This window comes from Maylandia zebra, linkage group LG16 (genome assembly GCF_041146795.1).
Source record: "Maylandia zebra isolate NMK-2024a linkage group LG16, Mzebra_GT3a, whole genome shotgun sequence".
Lineage (NCBI taxonomy): Eukaryota > Metazoa > Chordata > Actinopteri > Cichliformes > Cichlidae > Maylandia > Maylandia zebra.
The window spans coordinates 37,333,356-37,353,893 of NC_135182.1; the positions used below are offsets into that span (position 1 = coordinate 37,333,356).

The 20,538-nt window shown below is 42.9% G+C and overlaps 1 protein-coding gene across 1 annotated transcript in view; it reads left to right on the forward strand.

Moving 5' to 3' along the window:
• Positions 1 to 15,197, forward strand: part of LOC101464413 (kinesin heavy chain) — a 53,310-nt gene extending 38,113 nt beyond the window's left edge. Inside the window, exons 24-26 of the mRNA XM_004576013.2 lie at positions 3,497 to 3,713; positions 3,808 to 3,975; positions 11,927 to 15,197. Coding sequence (XP_004576070.1) covers positions 3,497 to 3,713; positions 3,808 to 3,968 — 378 coding nt within the window. The 3' untranslated portion in view covers positions 3,969 to 3,975; positions 11,927 to 15,197. The remainder of the gene's footprint in view (positions 1 to 3,496; positions 3,714 to 3,807; positions 3,976 to 11,926) is intronic.
• The last annotated feature ends 5,341 nt before the right edge of the window (positions 15,198 to 20,538 follow it).

Sequence of the window (20,538 nt, forward strand, 5' to 3'; positions counted from 1 at the left end):
ATGAAAAGAGTTGGATGGACATTGCTGCTCAATCACAGTTGCCTGGTCAATGTTTTTCATTAGTAATTTAGCAAAGTTGACAGTGGTGTGTGTGTGTGTGTGTGTGTGTGTGTGTGTGTCTGTAAGACGGAGAGAGGGAGAGCGAGAGACAGATTTTGTATGATAAGCTTCATGTTATGGACGCACAGTTTGAGCACTCAGGTCGCATCAGAGCATCAGGCCGTGTGAGACCCTACATCGTGACCTATGAACTTCTAACCCCTGCAATTCAATTGTACAGTTTGTGCAGGAGCTGAATAATGCGACGGGAAAAAATCGCACAGTGTTTTCCCAGCTTAATGCAGACTGTTTAAACTAAACAAGCTGCTGCTTCACATAATAAACCCTGTCAGCTGCAGTATTGCCTTCTGTTTTAACAGTTAAAGCAGTAGAGACGAGCTGTTTGCATGTGCGTGGAACTCTAGCGTCATTAAACAGGCTAGCTGTTAGCTTATAGCTCACGCTAGCTGACCAGTGAGCAGTTAAAAAGACAGCTGAAGCTGCACAAAACACCCACAAATTTGTCTCTCTACAACGTAGCGCCGAAAATATGACTCGCAGCTTGAGCTCGACACAGCTGCTGTAACATAAGACTGACATCCAGCTAACCACAGCTAAAAAGATATTTAGAGAAAACTTACCGTTTCCTCAGGTTACACGAGCTGAGTTTTTTTCACGCTGAAAAGTTAGTTTGTTTTGGCTCTCACTGAAGACACCGACGCTGAAGACATAGCTGTTCTTTTGTGCTGCTTTTAAGAGAAACATTCTTTGTATATGAGGAAAATGCTGTTCATCCTCTTCAGCTGTAGCGTAGACGACTGGCTCTGCCATGTTTTCATGTTTCTTCTTTCTGTGTGTCCGCTACTTTGAAACGCTTGGGCCGCTCTGCCCGCCACAGTTTCAAACTGGTCATGACTGGTCATGTCAACTCCTCAGCAAGGAAAATCGCTATTGGCTGTCCTAAAAGTCGCTAGAGGTCGCTAAATGACGTCATCACCTAATTTGCATAATTGGTCATGCTAATATAATTGTAACCTACGCTGTTGGAGAGAGAAATAACATCATGGAAGAGACACAAAGTGAGCAAAAAACGTCCTAAATGCATTTAGAATTTATTTAGAACTACAAATTAAATTTCTTTTAGCAATTTTTTTAAATGTCACAATTCCAACCCTGTTCCTTTATCCGGGCTTCGACCGGCAAAAGTGACCCGAAATAGGCGCTCTGGTGGAGTTACTTTATGTGTGTGTGTGTATGTGTGTTTATAAGTAGTTTTAAACCTTGTGATCCACAAAACAGCATAACAGTAAAAGAAGAACTGCGTTACAGTCAATGAGTAAGCAGCGGCTTCGCTCATGCGCGATTCATTTGCAGTTTGGACGCATAGGTGTGAACATCTCCTGCAGCTGGGGGAGGACTATCCTCCGCCCGTGAGCGCTTTAGCACGGGTGAGGTGCCCACGGCAGCACCCGCTGCTTGTTGAGAGTAAGAGCAACACGCCCTTTCACGTCAAAAAGTTGTCATAAACAAGTCTCCAATAACACCAGAAAAAGTTGCCAGATTTGTCGCTAGTCGCTTTTTAGAAAAAAAGTCGCTATGGGGCTCTGAAAACCCGCTAAATATAGCGACAAAGTCGCTAAGTTGGCAACACTGACTGAATGGCCACATCTGATTGATAAAAAAGTTACCGGAAACTCCACTGGCGACATGTTATCTAATGTGTTAAACTAATTATTTTTTTAAAAAGTAACGAGTCGAATTTTGCAAATGTAGCGGAGTAAAAGTACCGTTTCTTCTTCACAAATGTACTCAAGTAAAAGTAAAACGTATCGTGCAAGAAAGGTACTTTAAAAGTAAATTTTTTTTCAAAAACTTAAGTAAATGTAACTGAGTAAATAGGGTTAGGGTTAACCCTAACCCTAACCCTACCCACCTCTGTATATACCAGTTTTTAAATTGTGTTGATAGGCCACATAAAACCAGACTCATGATAAACAATATATACGCGTGTTTTTTCCTCAATAGTTTCTTCACATTCACTGTCTAAGGACAGCGCAGCAAGCACTCTCTGCTTATGAGCAACCCCCCCCCAAAAAAAACCCCAAAACAGGGGAAGTTTTAGGAGTGGCGGCAAGAGAGAGAGAGAGAGAGAGCGAGTTTTGAGATGTGAGAGATTTGTGACGTTTAGCGTGTTTGGAGTGTGTAGTTAGTGTGTTGTGGATAGTTTTGTGTTGTGTGTCAGAACAATGAGGCGACTGCTGTCTCCAGGTAGAAACAGGAGTGATACACCTGCTGCTGTCAGACCTGCAGGTATCAGGCTGTGATGTTCTCCTTTATAGTGGACAGAAATTATTTTTTTGGAGTGGCACAAATAATTTGTGGCATCTTATTCAAGAATGGCTGATTGTTCTGTAAACAGTTTGAAATGGTTATTTAAAAAAGGTAAAAGGTAAATGGATGCAAATAACTTTGTTGTTTGGAAAACTTGTGCATATGATTTTAAAATTGACGATTTATATTTGCATTTAAAGTTATGAAATATGATTCATTAAACATGTTTGTGGTTGTTACAGTAAAAAATATAACTTTTTCTACTCGGATTTTATGTTTTTTGTCTGATTTTAGATCAATTGTGTTAATACAGTATGTCAAAATGAAAACGTAACTGTAAATTCAGACACGTGAGGTTGTGCTGAAAAGGATGATACCAAACAAGGCAAAGTAAATAGTTTTTAAAGGTGAGATGTGGAGGAAACATCAAAAGTAGTTAAAAATGGCCAATTATACCCTGGACCCCGGAGGGTTAAACACTTTTTTTTAAAGTAACAGAATAGTTACTTTCCAAGTAATTAATTACTTTTAGAATCTTGTAACTCAGTTACTAACTCAGTTACTTTTTTGAAGAAGTAACTAGTAACTGTAATTAATTACTTTTTCAAATTAACTTGCCCAACACTCCACTAGGGACCGCTTGAGACAAAACAACATCTGGCGTCTCAGTCAGGGTTGCTTTCACGGTCACTAAGACAACAGGCTTTTAGGTGAAAGGTGAGTGAATAGGGAAAAGCACTTAGTACATGTTTAGCAGAGTTTGTAGGTGCTGCTCCCCTGGATTGGACAAGGCAGATTGCTGAGAAGCTGGGACCAGCCCGAGGCACCGACGATGGGAGAATTAAGTGTAAACTATGATTTCTCCCCATCAATTTTAATCAATCAGATAGATGCACAGTCTCATATAAAACTTTGTATACTGATAAGTTGAGGAACTCTGATCTGCAACTTTACAGCCTGTGGTCTTCTGAACAAAGGGGATCCATGTACATGATAACATGTAATCATTCATCGCCTGCTTTAATAAATAATAATTAAAGAAAGAAGTGTTTTACTGGGGATTCCTCAAGGTGGATAAACAAACACGCTTTCAAGTCACATAACTGACAGTAGCTGTTTCCTCCAGCTGGTTCGGGATAACGCTGAGCTCCGCTGTGAGCTGCCCAAATTGGAGAAGCGTCTCCGGGCTACAGCGGAGCGAGTGAAAGCTCTGGAAACTGCTCTGAAAAATGCAAAAGAGTCAGCCGTGAGGGATCGCAAACGCTACCAACAGGAAGTTGACCGCATCAAAGAGGCTGTGCGGTCCAAAAACCTGTTCAGGAAAGGACACTCGGCTCAGATTGGTGAGAAGATAACTTAAAACAAGCCAAGTCTGATATGTGATGTGATAGGCTGTTTGTCTTTACCTAAACTCACCTGTTACCTGCATTCATATAGCCAAGCCAATAAGAGCCGGTCATCAGCACCATCAGAATCCGTCCTTCTCCCATGCTATCCGACATACCATCAGAGGAGGGGGTGCAGGGTCCAGCCCACAACACCAACCCCCCCGACACCAACCTCAGCAACATCTCCACCAGAACAGCAGCAGCAAGTAGGCTCCAGGTGAGTCACACCTCAGAAACCATGGCACACAACTACAAAGCTTCAGCCACAACTTTATTTCTGTCAGCACTGCTTGTCAAACTGATCTGTTTTATTACAGCTCATTAAATAAAATGCTTGGGAGCTTTTCTACTGTATATTTGAGTGGAGGAAAACAGGATAAAAGACATGCTGTGGGAGAGAGCCAGAGATTAATAATAACTAATGATTAAATGCAGAGAGGTGTATAAACACATAGTGAGTGAAAAAGCTGACTGAAGAAGAAACACCCAGTGCATCATGGGAATCCCCCAGCAGCCAACACCCACATAGCAAGCAGGTCTGGCCCGGATCTGGTATCAAGCCGGGCCTGCTGGTTGACTTCTGGCATGGTAAGTGGTATGTCATCCAGATGTGGGCCAGGCCTGGCGTAGATGCCACTGTTTATGTTCCTATTTTCCTATTTTAGTTAGAAGACCCAAATGCCATGTTGCAATTAGAGATGGCACGATACCGATACCGATATCATAAATTTGGATATCTGCCAATACCGATATGAATCCGATATAGTGTGTTTTTTAATCAATAAAACTTTTTTTAATATCTTGCTGCTTTTTGTATAAGTTCATACTCAAGTTAAAAAAAACACTAAAGCTATTCTGTTATACCTTTATGCAAAAAATGCACTGCACCCAAAATATTTCATAGTTCAGCAAAACTGATCAATCTAATAAACTTAAACCTGCTCCAGCCTCCCTGTTCTGGTGTTTTAAAGAGTAAGCAACCTAACTAATAGGGTTCTGAAACTCCCAGCAAAAAACCCCAAAAAATAGGGAACCACCCTCCACCTCATGATGCTTAATCGACGTAATCAACTTTAATTTGATGCAGTGTGGAAAAAAAATACACAGAAATAAATTAATTTTGAAGAGTAATTAAATAGATTCATCATCTTTCTTCAACAGAACTGCAGACTGCACAGATGGTTCCCTAAGGAAAAAGTACTATAGCTTACTAGGGTATATTAGACTTAATAGTTACTATATACAGTAATGGACGACAGACAAACGCTTTTAAATCTCCAATTCTCTTACTCGCATTGCTCGGATCCATATTGGAACCTGGGCAGTGTTGGGGAGTAACGGAATACATTTACCGCGTTACGTATTTAAAATACAAAATATGAGTAACTGTATCCGTTACAGTTACCGTTTAAAAAGGTGGTATTTAGAATACAGTTACTTTGTTGAAATAAATGGATTACACAAGGGTATTTTCCTGTTTCATATTATCGCGGGTCAGGACTGTTTGGGTTTTGTTTGTTTTGTTGTTCCAGGCGGCAGCGTTACGGTTGCCATGGTTACAGGGTAACGCTCTCTCTGTGTTTCCTGGGTGAGAGAGCACCTTTTTGTTGTTGTGCTAAGCTAATAGGCAGAATGCTACAGGCATCGCCCTAAATAATGTAGCCTCATGGGCAGTGTAGTCCGTGCTGCAGGGAGAATGGACTGCTATACACGTTATGTGTCTGTGAGCGCGAGGAGGGAGAAAAAGGAGAGTAGAAAAGTACGAGTTGTCATCGAGCAGAAACAGGAGCTGGAAGCACATATTATTATAGCATATATAGCATATAATAATAACCACTGCAGCCAAACAGAGAGCCTGACGAGCTCAGTTGTAAGTAAGCTATTAAGACTTAACTGTACACTGTTCGCGTTTTCCTCCGAAACAATAAGTTCCGTTGGAGCAGCCTTTCAACGCCTCTCTCTGTCTAAAACTTGACCCAGAGAACAAAGTAAAGCTATTTTTCGGCTACGAGCCCAACACGGAACCCGCCGTATTAGTCAGAGGTCCCTTTACTACGGTTTGGAGCCGCGGACCTTCAGTAACAGTAATAAATCACACAGCAATAGTACATTCATGTAGTTGTAAAAAGCATGATAATATATTAAGAAATCCAAAGTATTCAGAATATGTTACTCTCATTGAGTAACGTAATAGAATACATTACAAAATACATTTTGGGGCATGTATTCTGTAATCTGTAGTGGAATACATTTTAAAAGTAACCTTCCCAACACTGAACCTGGGTGACGCCACCCTGTTACGGCTAGACTCCACCAGTATTTCCTGCCTACCCCTTCCCAACCTGCACAAGAAACGTTACAGGAAACGGGGTAATAGGAGTGTTCTTCGCGTCCGCCTCAAGGCTTACCTTAAAGCAAGGGCTACGGATTATCCAAATGCTGGCCAGGATAGTCTACGCTTTCTCCCCTCCTCCGGAGATAAAGTTTCTTCTCTTAAGTCCTCGCTTCCTTTAGTGTCGAGCCCTGTTTCTTCTCCTGGTTGTTCATCAACCTTCCATCAGTTTGAGCCCGTGTCACTCCTTACTCTTAAGCGATTAGTTGAGCAACTGAATAATACTAATCCTATATATATCCTCCCATCTTGCATAGTATAGGTATAGTATATCGACCCGTCAGCTTTTAAACATGCCGTAGTCCAGCCTGGTCTTAAAAAAAGGAACCTTGATTATAATGATTATGTTAATTGCAGGCCGAGCTCCCATTCCTGTCTAAAATTCTCGAGAGGATAGTTTTTTCACAACTCCTGTCGTATTTGGATGCGAATGACATTATTGATAAATTCCAGTCTGCCTTTAAACCACGTCATAGCACCGAAACAGCTTTGCTTAGAGTCCTAAATGATCTTCTAATTGCTGATACTGGATGCGCTGCGGTCCTAGTTCTATTGGATTTATCCTCGGCATTTGAAATGGTCGATCACAGCATGTTGTTAGCGAGGCTTGAGCATAATAATAATGGATTGGATTTATACAGGGAGTGCAGAATTATTAGGCAAGTTGTATTTTTGAGGAATAATTTTATTATTGAACAACAACCATGTTTTCAATGAACCCAAAAAACTCATTAATATCAAAGCTGAATGTTTTTGGAAGTAGTTTTTAGTTTGTTTTTAGTTTTAGCTATTTTAGGGGGATATCTGTGTGTGCAGGTGACTATTACTGTGCAGAATTATTAGGCAACTTAACAAAAAACAAATATATACCCATTTCAATTACTTATTTTTACCAGTGAAACCAATATAACATCTCCACATTCACAAATATACATTTCTGACATTCAAAAACAAAACAAAAACAAACCAGCGACCAATATAGCCACCTTTCTTTGCAAAGACACTCAAAAGCCTGCCATCCATGGATTCTGTCAGTGTTTTGATCTGTTCACCATCAACATTGTGTGCAGCAGCAACCACAGCCTCCCAGACACTGTTCAGAGAGGTGTACTGTTTTCCCTCCTTGTAAATCTCACATTTGATGATGGACCACAGGTTCTCAATGGGGTTCAGATCAGGTGAACAAGGAGGCCATGTCATTAGTTTTTCTTCTTTTATACCCTTTCTTGCCAGCCACGCTGTGGAGTACTTGGACGCGTGTGATGGAGCATTGTCCTGCATGAAAATCATGTTTTTCTTGAAGGATGCAGACTTCTTCCTGTACCACTGCTTGAAGAAGGTGTCTTCCAGAAACTCAAAAAGGCCCCACAAGCTCATCTTTGATGATACCAGCCCAAACCAGTACTCCACCTCCACCTTGCTGGCGTCTGAGTCGGACTGGAGCTCTCTGCCCTTTACCAATTCAGCTTGTGTGTCTTGTTCAGTGGTGGTCGTCTTTCAGCCTTTCTTACCTTGGCCATGTCTCTGAGTATTGCACACCTTGTGCTTTTGGGCACTCCAGTGATGTTGCAGCTCTGAAATATGGCCAAACTGGTGGCAAGTGGCATCTTGGCAGCTGCACGCTTGACTTTTCTCAGTTCATGGGCAGTTATTTTGCGCCTTGGTTTTTCCACACGCTTCTTGCGACCCTGTTGACTATTTTGAATGAAACGCTTGATTGTTCGATGATCACGCTTCAGAAGCTTTGCAATTATGAGACTGCTGCATCCCTCTGCAAGATATCTCACTATTTTTGACTATTCTGTGCCTGTCAAGTCCTTCTTTTGACCCATTTTGCCAAAGGAAAGGACGTTGCCTAATAATTATGCACACCTGATATAGGGTGTTGATGTCATTAGACCTTCTCATTACAGAGATGCACATCACCTAATATGCTTAATTGGTAGTAGGCTTTCGAGCCTATACAGCTTGGAGTAAGGCAACATGCATGAAGAGGATGATGTGGACAAAATACTCATTTGCCTAATAATTCTGCACTCCCTGTATAGCCCAAAGCACTTTACAATGCCACTATTCATTCACTCTCGCATTCACACACTGGTGGATGCAAGCTACGGTTGTAGCCACAGCTGCCCTGGGGCAGACTGACAGAAGCGAGGCTGCCATATCGCACCATTGGCCCCTCTGTCCAACACCAGTAGGCGAAGTGTCTTGCCCAAGAACACAACGGCCAGGACAGAGAGCCCGGGGATCGAACCGGCAACCTTCCGGTTACAGATGCGCTTCCCAACCCCCTGAGCCACGGTCGCTCTCCAATAGGTCCTTCTCGGTCAACCTGGGCACCTGCTCTTCCTCCGCTGCACCTGTCTGCTGTGGAGTGCCTCAAGGATCTGTGCTGGGCCCTATTCTTTTCTCGCTGTATATGCTCCCTCTAGGTGCAATCTTTGAGAAATACAATATCGCTTTTCACTGTTATGCTGACGATATACAGATCTACATTGAACTAGCTGATGATCCTGCTCTGTCTCTGCACTGCTTTCAAGAGTGAATGTGTCAGGTCAAAGAGTGGCTCTTAGGAAACTCTATCTTGTCAAGGCTCTGAAGCCAGATGCAGGGAGACATGGAGAGAAAAACATAGGATGACGTAGGGAGATAACACAGACGAACCGGCAACAGGCAGGATAACACACAGGGCTTAAATACACACAGCAGTAATCAAGGGATGGGAGTCAGGAGAGGAACACACGTGGGAAAAATCAGAGCTGATGAGACAGGGAGACGTAAATTGATCACCCTCACATGAGACAAAGACCTTCAAAGTAAAACAGGAAACTCACACACGCAAAGACAGACTCAGAGACGCGGGCTTAACACAGACCTAACTACAATAGAGGGGATACACAGAACCAAAACGTAAGAATAAACAAAGATACATCAAGAAATCAAAGATTAACAATACAGAACAGAAAACACTGGGTCACAGACCCAGGACCGTGACATATCTTAAATGATAATAAAACTGAAATCGTTGTATTTGATAGTAATATTCCTCGCGGACAATTTCACGATGCCTTTGGTTCCCTTGCCAGCTCCCTCTCTGACACTGTTAGCAATTGATAAACAAGTGTCCGCTGTAGTTAGATCTAGTTTCTACCAACTGCGTGTCATTTCTAAGGCTAGGCATTATGTTCTGCATAAGGACCTGGAAAAGCCTTTGTGACCTTCTGGAACTGGGAGGTTTGAATCTATTACCCCTGTTCTAGCTGACCTGCACTGCCTACCCATTAAATACTGCATCCAATTTAAAATACTGCTGCTTACTTTTAAAATTATCAACAACACAGACCGTGCGTTTGCCTTGGCTGCACCACATTTATGGAATAACCTTCCTATTGTTATCTGCGCGTCTGACTCTATCCAATCATTTAAATCACGGTTAAAAACCTATTTATTTAACCTTGCCTTTCCTGCTTGTTAATGCCTGCATCTGATCCCTAGACTTACTCTATTTTACCTTTTATACATATCTTTTGTGGTTTTGTGCTTTTAACATGTTTTACTTGATATGCATTTTATGCCATTCCTGTGTATTAGTAACACTGACCTGTTAGCATACTTGGTATTTTGTTATGGTCCTATAATGTTTATAATATTTCTGTCTTATTTTCTGTCTTTTATGTGAAGCACTTTGGTATACCATTGGTTTTTAAATGTGCTCTATAAATAAAGTTGTATTGTATTCTTTTGTTAGAGGATCTTCGGGTAGAGTTTTAAATCTCACATTGATATTCCAGAAGAGCGTAGCGGGTGTATGAGAGTCTCTGTATCTTTCACACACATGTTGTGTAATAGGGGGCAGAATCAATAGAAAAGCAAACAAAAAACAAAATAATGCACCTGTTTTAGGAGCCGAAGTAGCACGCTGCCATCACATCAATCCAAGATTAATTGGATTCCTCACAGTGTTATTGGAGGCCAAGGTAACGCCATTTAAAGTATCTGGTTAGATATCATGTTTTTAAGGTTTTTAGAAAACCCTGATGGACTAATCCCAGGCTATCGAGACTAGCAATTGGGACATGGAATGTCACTTCACTGGTGGGGATAGGTAACGACAGGCCAAGAGGACCATGGGTCAGGCAGTAGCCGAAGCAAAAACCTGGGTTTAGGTGGAATTCGGAGAGGCCGTGCTGAAAGCCTTTTTAATTCTACTGACATGTCATCTGTATGAAAAAGCAGTCTGTGTACAAGGGGGGGCGAATTGTCAATCACCGGGAGTGAGGCCACTTAAACAACTCCATGGTTGCAGAAGTCCTGGGGTGGAAGAAGTTTGGCCTAAGTTCCTGAAGGCTCTGGATGCTGTAGAGCTGTTTTGGTGGTTCCCATCTTTGCCCTCCCAGGAAAGTCTATGCCAGGGTGCTGGGAAAGAGAGCACTTTCCTCAGCCCTCAGCCTCAACACCGGCTCTCCACAAGGCTGTGTACTGAGTCCCCTACTGTACACTCTGTACACACATGACTGTGTTAGTTCCCACCCAGACAACACAGTCATCAAGTTTGCAGATGATACCACTGTGGTGGGGCTCATCTCAGGGGGAGATGAGACTGCATACAGAGCTGAAGTTCAGAGGCTGTCAGATTGGTGTGCAGACAACAACCTGGACCTCAATACCACCAAAACAAAAGAACTGGTAGTTGACTTCAGAAGGAGGAAGTCCGAGCTGCAGCCTGTCAGCATCAACGGGGAGTGCGTGGAAAGGGTCTCCAGTTTCAAGTTTCTGGGTGTGCACATAGACACAGACCTCCAATGGAGCTCTAACACCTCTGCGGTCTTAAAGAAGGCCCAACAGCGTCTCCACTTTCTGAGAATCCTCAGAAAAATGGACCTGAAGAAGGAGCTGCTGACCGTCTTCTACCGCTGCTCCATTGAAAGTGTGCTGACATATTGCATCGGTGTGTGGTTCTCCAGCTGCACCACAGCACACAGAAAGGCACTCCAGAGGGTCATCAACATGGCCCAAAAAATCATTGGACATCCTCTTCCCTCCCTGAAGGACCTGTACAGCACTCGCTGTCTCAAGAGGGCACGCAGCATCCTACGGGACTGCACACACCCAGGACACCGGGTGTTTAAGCTGCTGCCGTCTGGCAGGAGGTTCAGGCTGCTGAGGTCCCGAACAAATAGACTCAAGGACAGCTTTTACAACAGGGCAATAGCCCTGATCAATGTAAATAGCTGACCTGACTGGATACCTCCCTGGACTTTTTAGGGGGAGGTAACAATGTTTAAAACGATAACAATAATATTTATATTTATAACAAGGTGCAATAATAATTAATGTGCAATAATAACAGTGTGCAATACACATACACTTATTCTTCTTTTTTATACTAAGTTAATATACTGTGTTGTGTTGTTTGTTACGTTGTGATGTGTCATATCGTGTCGTGTTGTGTTATATGTAGTGCCGACGTAGGACAGTTTTTCCAATTTCATTGTACTGCTGTACTATGTATGACTGTGCAATGACAATAAAGAGTTATCTTATCTTATCTTATCTTATCTTACATATCTACATGGATATTAAAGTCACTCGCTATAATTATTTTATCTACACTGATAAAAAGTCTGAGAAAACTGAATAGGAACAAACTCTTTCTCCCGGGTCAGAGTATGTTTAATATTTAATGTTGAAACCCTGAATTAACTGTTTAATCAGTCAGTTTGTTAACTTCTTTCTGAGTCGTCATTTTTTTAATCACTCCCATTCTTCACAGGTAGCAGATGACTCTGGATCAGTTTCCTTTTCTGTGGATCTTTGAACTCTCCTGTTTTCACCACTCTGCCTATACTGGAACCACACCCCACAATGTTCTGCCTTAACAGCCATTCCACCTTAAACAATCCACCTTAACAGCCTTGCCAGCTTAACAAACATTCCACCCTAACGCAGGTGCTCTCTCTGACTGTTTTCTGAATTTTTGTTGTTGTTCTTTATTCTCAAACAATCAAATATCTTCAAAGAATTACCGCTAAGAAAAGTTAGTATCTTCTTTTTTTTTTTTTTTAACTAAATGACATTTTTAGATTTTGGGGTCTCTGTTGCCTTTATTACACAGCACAGTGGAGAAAGAGAGGAAGGATGCTCTCGGATCAGTTCTGCCTGGTCGCTGCATCTGGTTGCCTTTAGCTGTGAGCTAAACCTGAGTCTGAATCTGAGTCTGTAAACCTGTCAGTGTTTACTCATCATGTTTAAGACATTCAACTCTCAGATTTAAAGCAAACAGATTTTTCACAGAGGTGCAGAATTCCTCGTTTGAAATTAAATTAAAAAATAGTTTATTATCTTTAAAAAGTGTTATTCTCCAAACCTAGGTAATCTGGAAATGCTGCTCCCTGATTCCAACTCCACCCAAGGACAAAAACTTTTAGCAGTCTAAACTCTACGCAGCCGTTTGTTGACTTCAGCAGTGAGCCACGCCAAAATAAAGGTCCCTAATGTTCCCTGCCCAATATGAAAGTCAAACAACAGATAGATTTCTAACCCAAGGTCCTACTCAAACAAGAGAAAACAGATTTCAACAGAAAAGGCTTCTCATTCATATCAGGCTGCTGCCGTGTTTAACATATAGTGAAAGAATACTCCAGGTTGTCTAATTTACAAAACTATTAATAACTATTTACAAAGAGCTTGATTAGGTCTCACAACGCCACACACACAAGTTCACTCACTTTACTCACTAATGAACTTTTTGACTCAGGAGTTTCACACAGAGAACACTCAAAAGTTACCATCAGAAACACACAGCTTGTTGTCCAGTCTGGGAACAGGAATCCAAGCAAACAACTCGGCTGTCAAGATATACCCACACAGGACCCTGGGAGGGAGGAGAGAGAAAAACCCACACCCACATTCTCTGGTGGGAGGGGTCACACAAATAAAAACACACATAACAATGATACTAAAATCAGTCAGGGCTGTAGACTAACTTTTTGCCACAGTTGCCTGGTGCACCTAACTTTTTTTCCTTAGGTGCACCACCACCTGTCAACACAAAGTTCTTTGTTTGGAGCACATTTCTACAAGAAAGACAAGTTACTGAAAAAAATGTTTAAAGTGCTTCACTGAGCTGAAATTTAAACTTAAAACATCTCAAGATATATTCAATAAAAAGAAAATGTAAATTACAAAGACCTGAAAGTGCCTGACAGGCTTCAAAATGAACATCTCAGTATCTGAACAGCTTTATATCTTATGGACCCTCCCCCATTACAGTCACATGGCCCTCAGATGTCCTGTAATCTGGCCTTTTCCCCCTTTTTCCCCATGTGTCTGTGATGACACCTGTAACCCGGGCACACGTGACATCATTACTGTACATGGGGTTTACCTTCAAGACATTTTTCTTGTGAAGAATTATTTTGGACTTGAACTTAGTGAACGGAACATCTTCTTTGGGAATATCGTAGGCAATGTTAAACTTAATCATCACATCGGCCTCCTGTGACGACCTGTTTGCTGCCGCTGAAAGGCAGTGGGGAGAAGCCAGTGCATTTATCGCAGCATATAATGTGTTTTCTGAATGCACTGCTTTTTCAGCGTTTCTTTTTGAAACGTATTAGCTGCAGTCACAAATGCAGTATTGCCGGCCACAGTTTCTCCACACTCACTGCAGTAAATGCAGTGCGTCATGTTGTCAGCTTTACTGTATCTTAGCCAGGGAAACTGGTCAAGCCGCTCTCTTCCCAACGTATACACTTTACGCCTTTACTGTCAGTGGGCTCTGAGTCCATCGTATGTGGCTCATTATCTGATGCCGTCTCTGAACCAGTGTTAGACATAACCTGAGAGGTTGATGGCTCCGTGTCAGAGCACTCGCTATGAATTTCAGAGGGATCAGGCCTTAACGAAACAGTTATCAATCGTTCTTTTCATCTTTTCTCATTACCCACAACTACAGCCACTTCTATCAGGTCTAGGCTGCTCACCTCTGTCTATCTGCCTGCACCTTCAAATGTACACACACAGGCTTACATCTGGACCATGACCAATCAGAGAGCTCCTGCCCCTCACTATCTCTGATTGGTTTAGACCACGATACAGGCATAATGTGTGATGTTTTCTTTACTTGAATGACTGGTTGCACCGGTGCGACCTAGGATTCTTTTAGTCACACCACTGAGAAGTTAGGTCGCATGTCACACTCTAGAGCCTTGTTTATGTTGATGCATTAAAAACCTCAAATCTTTTTTTTTTAATGAAACAAATGTTTCTCACATTTTTTTTTTCATTTTGAAATAAAAATTTCAAAGTGTTACAACTTTTGATTATATGAGTTTTTAAACCATAAATATGATTGCAGCTTTAAAAGACGCTGCTAGAGGAATAAAATTCAGGAAATTCCAGGAACATGATCGAAAGTTTTTCTTTTTTTCTTTTTTTTAAAAATGAATTTAAAACTTGTTTTCCTGACGACAGTGTTGGATTGCAGATATTGATTGTGTGTTTTTAATGTGTTTATTACTGAAATGTAATTTAAGGAGTTTATTTTACTGTTTATTTATTAGCTTAAAGTGAAAAATGTGTATGTTACTTTTGTCACCCAGCTGGAAATGATCATGTGTCAGTGTGTTTGTGCGTATGTTAGTGTTGTGGTTGTTGTTGTGAATCTGTAGTAAGTTTACAGAGCGGCGAGGCTGATGAATGACAGCTTCAAAGTGACACGATCAGCTGATGGCAGATGTTGTGAACAGGAAGTTAGTGGCATGATGTCAGCCAATCAGAACATCATGTTTTCTGCAGTGTTTGTGGTCACTTTACATCTCCAACATTATTCAGTATTGAAAGCAAACTAAAGCACATCTGTTTGTAAGTGTTTATTGATGTATTGGTAATGTTTACGTGCTGCTAATGAAAGTGTTTATCATAACTATGTTCATAATGTGCTGTAAGAACAAAGTGATACTGAAGTGATTCACAGGTTGTTGTAAAGACATCGAACATCACGTGTTTCTGAACTTGTCAAATAAAGTGAAAAATTGAGTGTTTATCTGACATCAGGAATAGCGTTTACTTCTTAATCATTTATTTAAACACTGGAAAAATTTGAGATCGGATGATTAAACTGATAAATTTTTCATATACAGGTCAGTGATGTATCTGGCTTAAGTAGTTAAGCTCGTGATTAATTACAACAGCTGTAATCGGGTTTATGTGAACTATTGGCATCGTTATTTATTTATGTTATATTTTGCACTCTGTTTTTGTTGAGATGGTGTACGCATCTTCAACACATTTGCTATTTTAACTGTCTTAAGGAGTGGAATGTCCCTTCTATTTTTTTTCTGTTTCTTGTAAAAAATCTAATAAAATTCAAGTCTTAAAAAAACACTGGAAAAATTCTAGAATAACATTTATAAAACAGACTTTTAGTCAGCCTCTCATGAACTGCCACTTTACCGTGACACTTTGGGGGTATCCAAATTCATGGGCTACATCCTCCTGAGGCCGCATTTGTTGGCCGACATGCCGAAGGCTGTCCAGATTCGTAGACTCCTCCAAATGCAGCCGACAAATGCGTCCTCCTTTTCTCCAAATTTGAAGGATGGGTCGGGTGTGTCCTTCGTGGCCCACCATATCCCAGAATTCATAGCGCGGCCCAGCCAATTCCAGTTTCCAACAATGGCGGTCACTACTAAGTTTTTAATATTAGGCAGACTACCACCAAATATGAATTCTGCGAACATTAGTCTCCTGCTAAAACCAGGCAAAGACCCTTTATTTCCCTCAAGCTATCGTCCAATTTCTCTTTTAAATGTAGACCTTAAAATAATCTGCAAAACTCTCTCAAAGAGATTAGAGAAAATAACCCCCTCTTAATTCATCCTGACCAAACTGGTTTCATAAAAGGTCGGCACTCCTCAACAAACACTCGTAGATTACTTAATTTAATAGACTGCTCATACAATAAAAACATCAAAACCATAATATTATCTCTAGATGCAGAAAAAGCATTTGACAGAGTTAACTGGAAATTTTTATTCGCAACTTTACACAAATTTGGTTTTGGAAACTCTTTCATAAACTGGATAAGAATATTATACAATTCCCCAACAGCTCGTATCAGAACAAATGACCAGACATCCTCCAGCTTCTGTCTCCTGAGGGGCATCAAGACAGGGATGCCCACTCTCCCCTTCACTTTTTGCAATTTTTATCGAACCTCTAGCAGCAGCATTTAGACAGGCTACAATTAAGGGCATAAAATGTAAGAACATAGAACATAAAATCAGTCTCTATGCGGATGATGTGTTGCTTTTTCTGCAAAACACACAAACCAAGCTCTCTGAGGTAATTACTCTAATAAACTGGTTTTCAAGAGTTTCAGATTATTCAATTAACTGGCCAAAATCTACAGTTCTTCCCATTAACTGCTCCTTCCATAATTCTTCCTCTGCCCCACTACAATCTGGAAATATTAAATATTTAGGTATTAATGTTTCTCCTAAGCTTTCAGACTTAACTAAATTAAACCACATCCCACTTCTAAAGAAAGTAGAAGGCGATCTGACTAGATGGAAATCTTTACCCATATCACTCATGGGAAGGGTCGCCACTATAAAAATGATGATCTTGCCAAAAATAAATTACTTATTTTTGATGATCCCTAACAAACCATCACAAGATTGGAAATATATGAATCCAGAGATCTGAACCAAATTCCTTTGGAAAGATAAACCCCCACGTATCAGCTTAAAAACGCTACAAAGAACCAAGGATAGAGGAGGATTAGATCTGCCTAATTTTCACCAATACTTCTTAGCCAACAGGCTTCAGTTCATCTCAGAATGGTTAAAACATACCTTCTTAGATGAGCCCTGGCTAGATGTTGAACAGGCACTATGCAATGATCTAGAGATTTCAGACCTACCATTTATTAGCTCAAACATCAAAAGACATGAATGCTTTAAAAGTATCAACATCAGCTTTTCTCTAACAGCATGGTGGGAGTTTCTAAAAATAACGGAGTCTTCATTAATCCCATGCAAACGTACACCTATCTGGAATAACCCTGACATATTACAAAACAATAATATGATTAATTTCCCAGAATGGAGTTGTAAAGGAATTAAATACTTAGAATATATATTATAGGGAACAGAATTTATTCCATTTGACAGACTAGTTGCACAATATGGGATCAACAAGAAAAGATTTTTAGAATATCAACAAATTAAATCCATAGTAAAAAAGAAATTTAACCTCAGTCAAGTTGAATTACAAACACCACCAAGTGCGGTACATTTTCTTACTCTTAAATCCCCCAAATTATTATCTAAAATATACAGAACACTTTCTAAATTAGATGAATCAATATCCCTTCCTATTGCAAAGTGGGAAGCAGATTTATCAGTCAGCTTAGACCAAAACTTCTGGTCTCAGGTATGCTTAAAAACCTTTAAATTGATTAAAAATCCCAGTCTGCAATTAATACAATACAAAACACTACATAGAGTGCACTATACAGATCATCGGATGTTCAAGATGGGCTTTACATCTTCCAACAACTGCTCACATTGTCAAGGCAATACACCAGACAATTACATTCACGCTCTTTGGTTCTGTCCACCAGTGCAGAAGTTTTGGCATGAGATATGTGAAGACTTATCAAAGTGTCTGAAATGTAAAATTCCAACCTCCCCTTTAGTATGCTTGTTGGGAAAATTGGATGAGGTCACTACAGAAACTAATACAGTCCACATGGTTTTTACTGCCCTATGCATCGCCAAGAAAACGGTCCTCATGAACTGGAAAAATAAAAATAATCTTAATTCTAGCCAATATAGAAACCTTCTAATAGATCACATTAGTCTCGATATAGCCTCTGCCACCACATTAGATCAATCCCTCTGGGCTCCTTTGATCGGCTCCATCACCTAGCAGGGGTAGGGGGTCGTGGTTTGGTCCCGCCTTAGCTACTGTGGTTGATGTGGAGTTGGGACGGGCTTAGGGCGCCTGGAGGACCCCTAGAGACGTTATCCCTGGAGGGCTTAACCCGGGGGTTGTGTTCATAACCTGGTTAGTGGCTCTGGTCGCTCTTAGAGGTTGTTCTCCTCGTGGCTACGTGCAGCGGGGCTGGAGGATGGTCTGTACTGGTGGACGTAGGTTACTGGCCTGGCTGCCCCTGAGTGGATCCAGGGCAGGCGTGGAGGTTTGGGGTTCGGGGGTGCTTCGCCTCCGTGCTGGGGCTCTGGCTGGGCCTTGGGGGCTTTGGTCCTCGTCGGTGTGTCACCGAGGTTGTGAGTGGGTGGGTGCACGGGGGCTCAGCCCTGGCACAGGGGGCCTCTTGTGCATCGGCCTAACTGGGGGGCTCTTCAACTGGTGGGGAGGTTGTTCCATCCTTGCAGGAGTCCACTCTGCAGGTGGGGGAGAGACATAGGAGAGGTGGAGAATAAACTTAACCTGGGTGTCTGTTGTCTTGTGTAGTCTGGGAGATGATTGAATGTTGGGGTGGGTACAGTTTCCTCTGCGGTGGGGTAGGGTGGGCTGCCCCGGGTCCTGTGGGGCTTGGCAGTGCTACCGTAGGCCCCGGTCTGGATGGACCTGGGCTCCCTTGCCTTGGTGGGTACCAGAGGACGGGGGTGCCTACTGGGGTCAGCGGGGGAGCTGGCCCTAGGGAGGGGCATCCTCCCCTCCCTCCTTTTCCTCCCCATCCCCGGCTACCTCCCTCTTCCTGCTCCACCACACTCACCCACACAGGTAGGGCCTTGGGGTGCGGGTGTGTCACCAGGGTGCAGGGGAGACATTCCCCCCCCCCCCCCCCCTCTGTCCCCTTCTGGCCACCTGTGCCTCAATTTTATCTCACAACTTAGACATCCACATTACTTACACTCTCATAACACACACATATATATAGGGCCTTGAGGGTGGGCACGTTAACGGCGTCCAGTGGACGGTCTGTGTACTCAAACCTGCCTCTGGCGCCGGTGCCCACCTCTCAATTTTAAATCCATGTAGACATTGAGGGTTCTCGGAAGGGGCCGTGCTAACACCTGCTGCTCTCTGGCAGCAGCAGCACCATGCTCTCCCTTGTTTTAAATGCACTTTAGAACAACACGCAGCAACACTACACATGAGCGGGAGGAGGGAGGTATGGGGTCTTCACACACCCCCGTTCTCTGCTAGCCATCGGGGCGGGGGGGCCGGGAGGAGATGTTGGCTGTCCAATTGGCCTCCCTGCTGCTGCGGAGCCTGGGACGGTCTGCTTGCCTCCACTCCGGGGGGAAGGGTAACATCTCTTGGGTCTGGGTTCTGTTTCCCCCTCTGGGGGCGAGGGTACCTGGACCCGAGGTATAGAGTATGTTTGGGGAGTGTGATTGTGTGTACATGTCCATTTATGTCAATCCTTACGTTGGGTGAGTGCTGAGTGTTTGTATATGTGTGCTTGAGGGTGGGAATGCATGTTGTGCAATGCAATGCTGTGTGTGCCTGTTTGTCTGTGTCTATATGTCAGGTCGGGTCTTAGACTCCACCTCTCTGGGAACTCCCAGGCCCTCCAAGGCCTATCTCCCCTCACCACACTCCCTGCCGGTGACTGATGCCCTCAGGGGTCGGTGCATTGGTGGTTCTTGGTGTTCGGGGCTGGGCACTCAGGTATGTACCGGCTCACTCCCGGTGGCTACCTGGCGGGGCCTGGCGCCTGTTGCTCGGTCAGGCCTCCTCCGGGGTGCGGGGGGCCCTCGGGCCTCCGGCCTCTGGGCCTGCGGCTCGGTTCACTCCGGCACAGCTGGCTGCCGGCAGAGCCGGCGGGCATGCCGGTGCAGCCCCTCTAGCTTCTGCTCGGTGGCTACTGGGTGACGCCTCGTCTGGGGATCCTCAGCCCTTCCCATGAGGGTGGCACGGATGCCCCTCCGGTGGTCCTCCTTGGGCTCTCGCACTCTGGGGCCTCTGGATGTCTGGGGCCTGGATCTCCTCCATGCCTGCTTCATGCCCTGGGCGACGGGGCTATGGCTCTCTACATCCTCTTGCAGACCATTACATGTGGAAACCATTTGAATACAAGCGCGCTGATCCACACAGGTATGCACACGGGTGTTCACTGCTCGTAGACTTAAATGACACCTTTCTTGGCTGCTACTTCAAAGCACATTGTGCGCTGTCTGTCCTGCGTGCTGCACAACAATATTGAATATTTAGTATTTACTGCTGTTTACACTTAGCTAGATTAATGCGATGGTGTTGTGTTTAGTATGTTGCTTTGGGTTTTTTTGCTTGTTTTCTATTCTTCTTCTCTCAACAGGTGATCCAGGAGATTTTTTTCTCCCCCCCTTTCTCACTGTCCCTCTCCCCTTCTGTTTTTCTTTTCCTTCCTCTTTCTCTCTCCCTTTC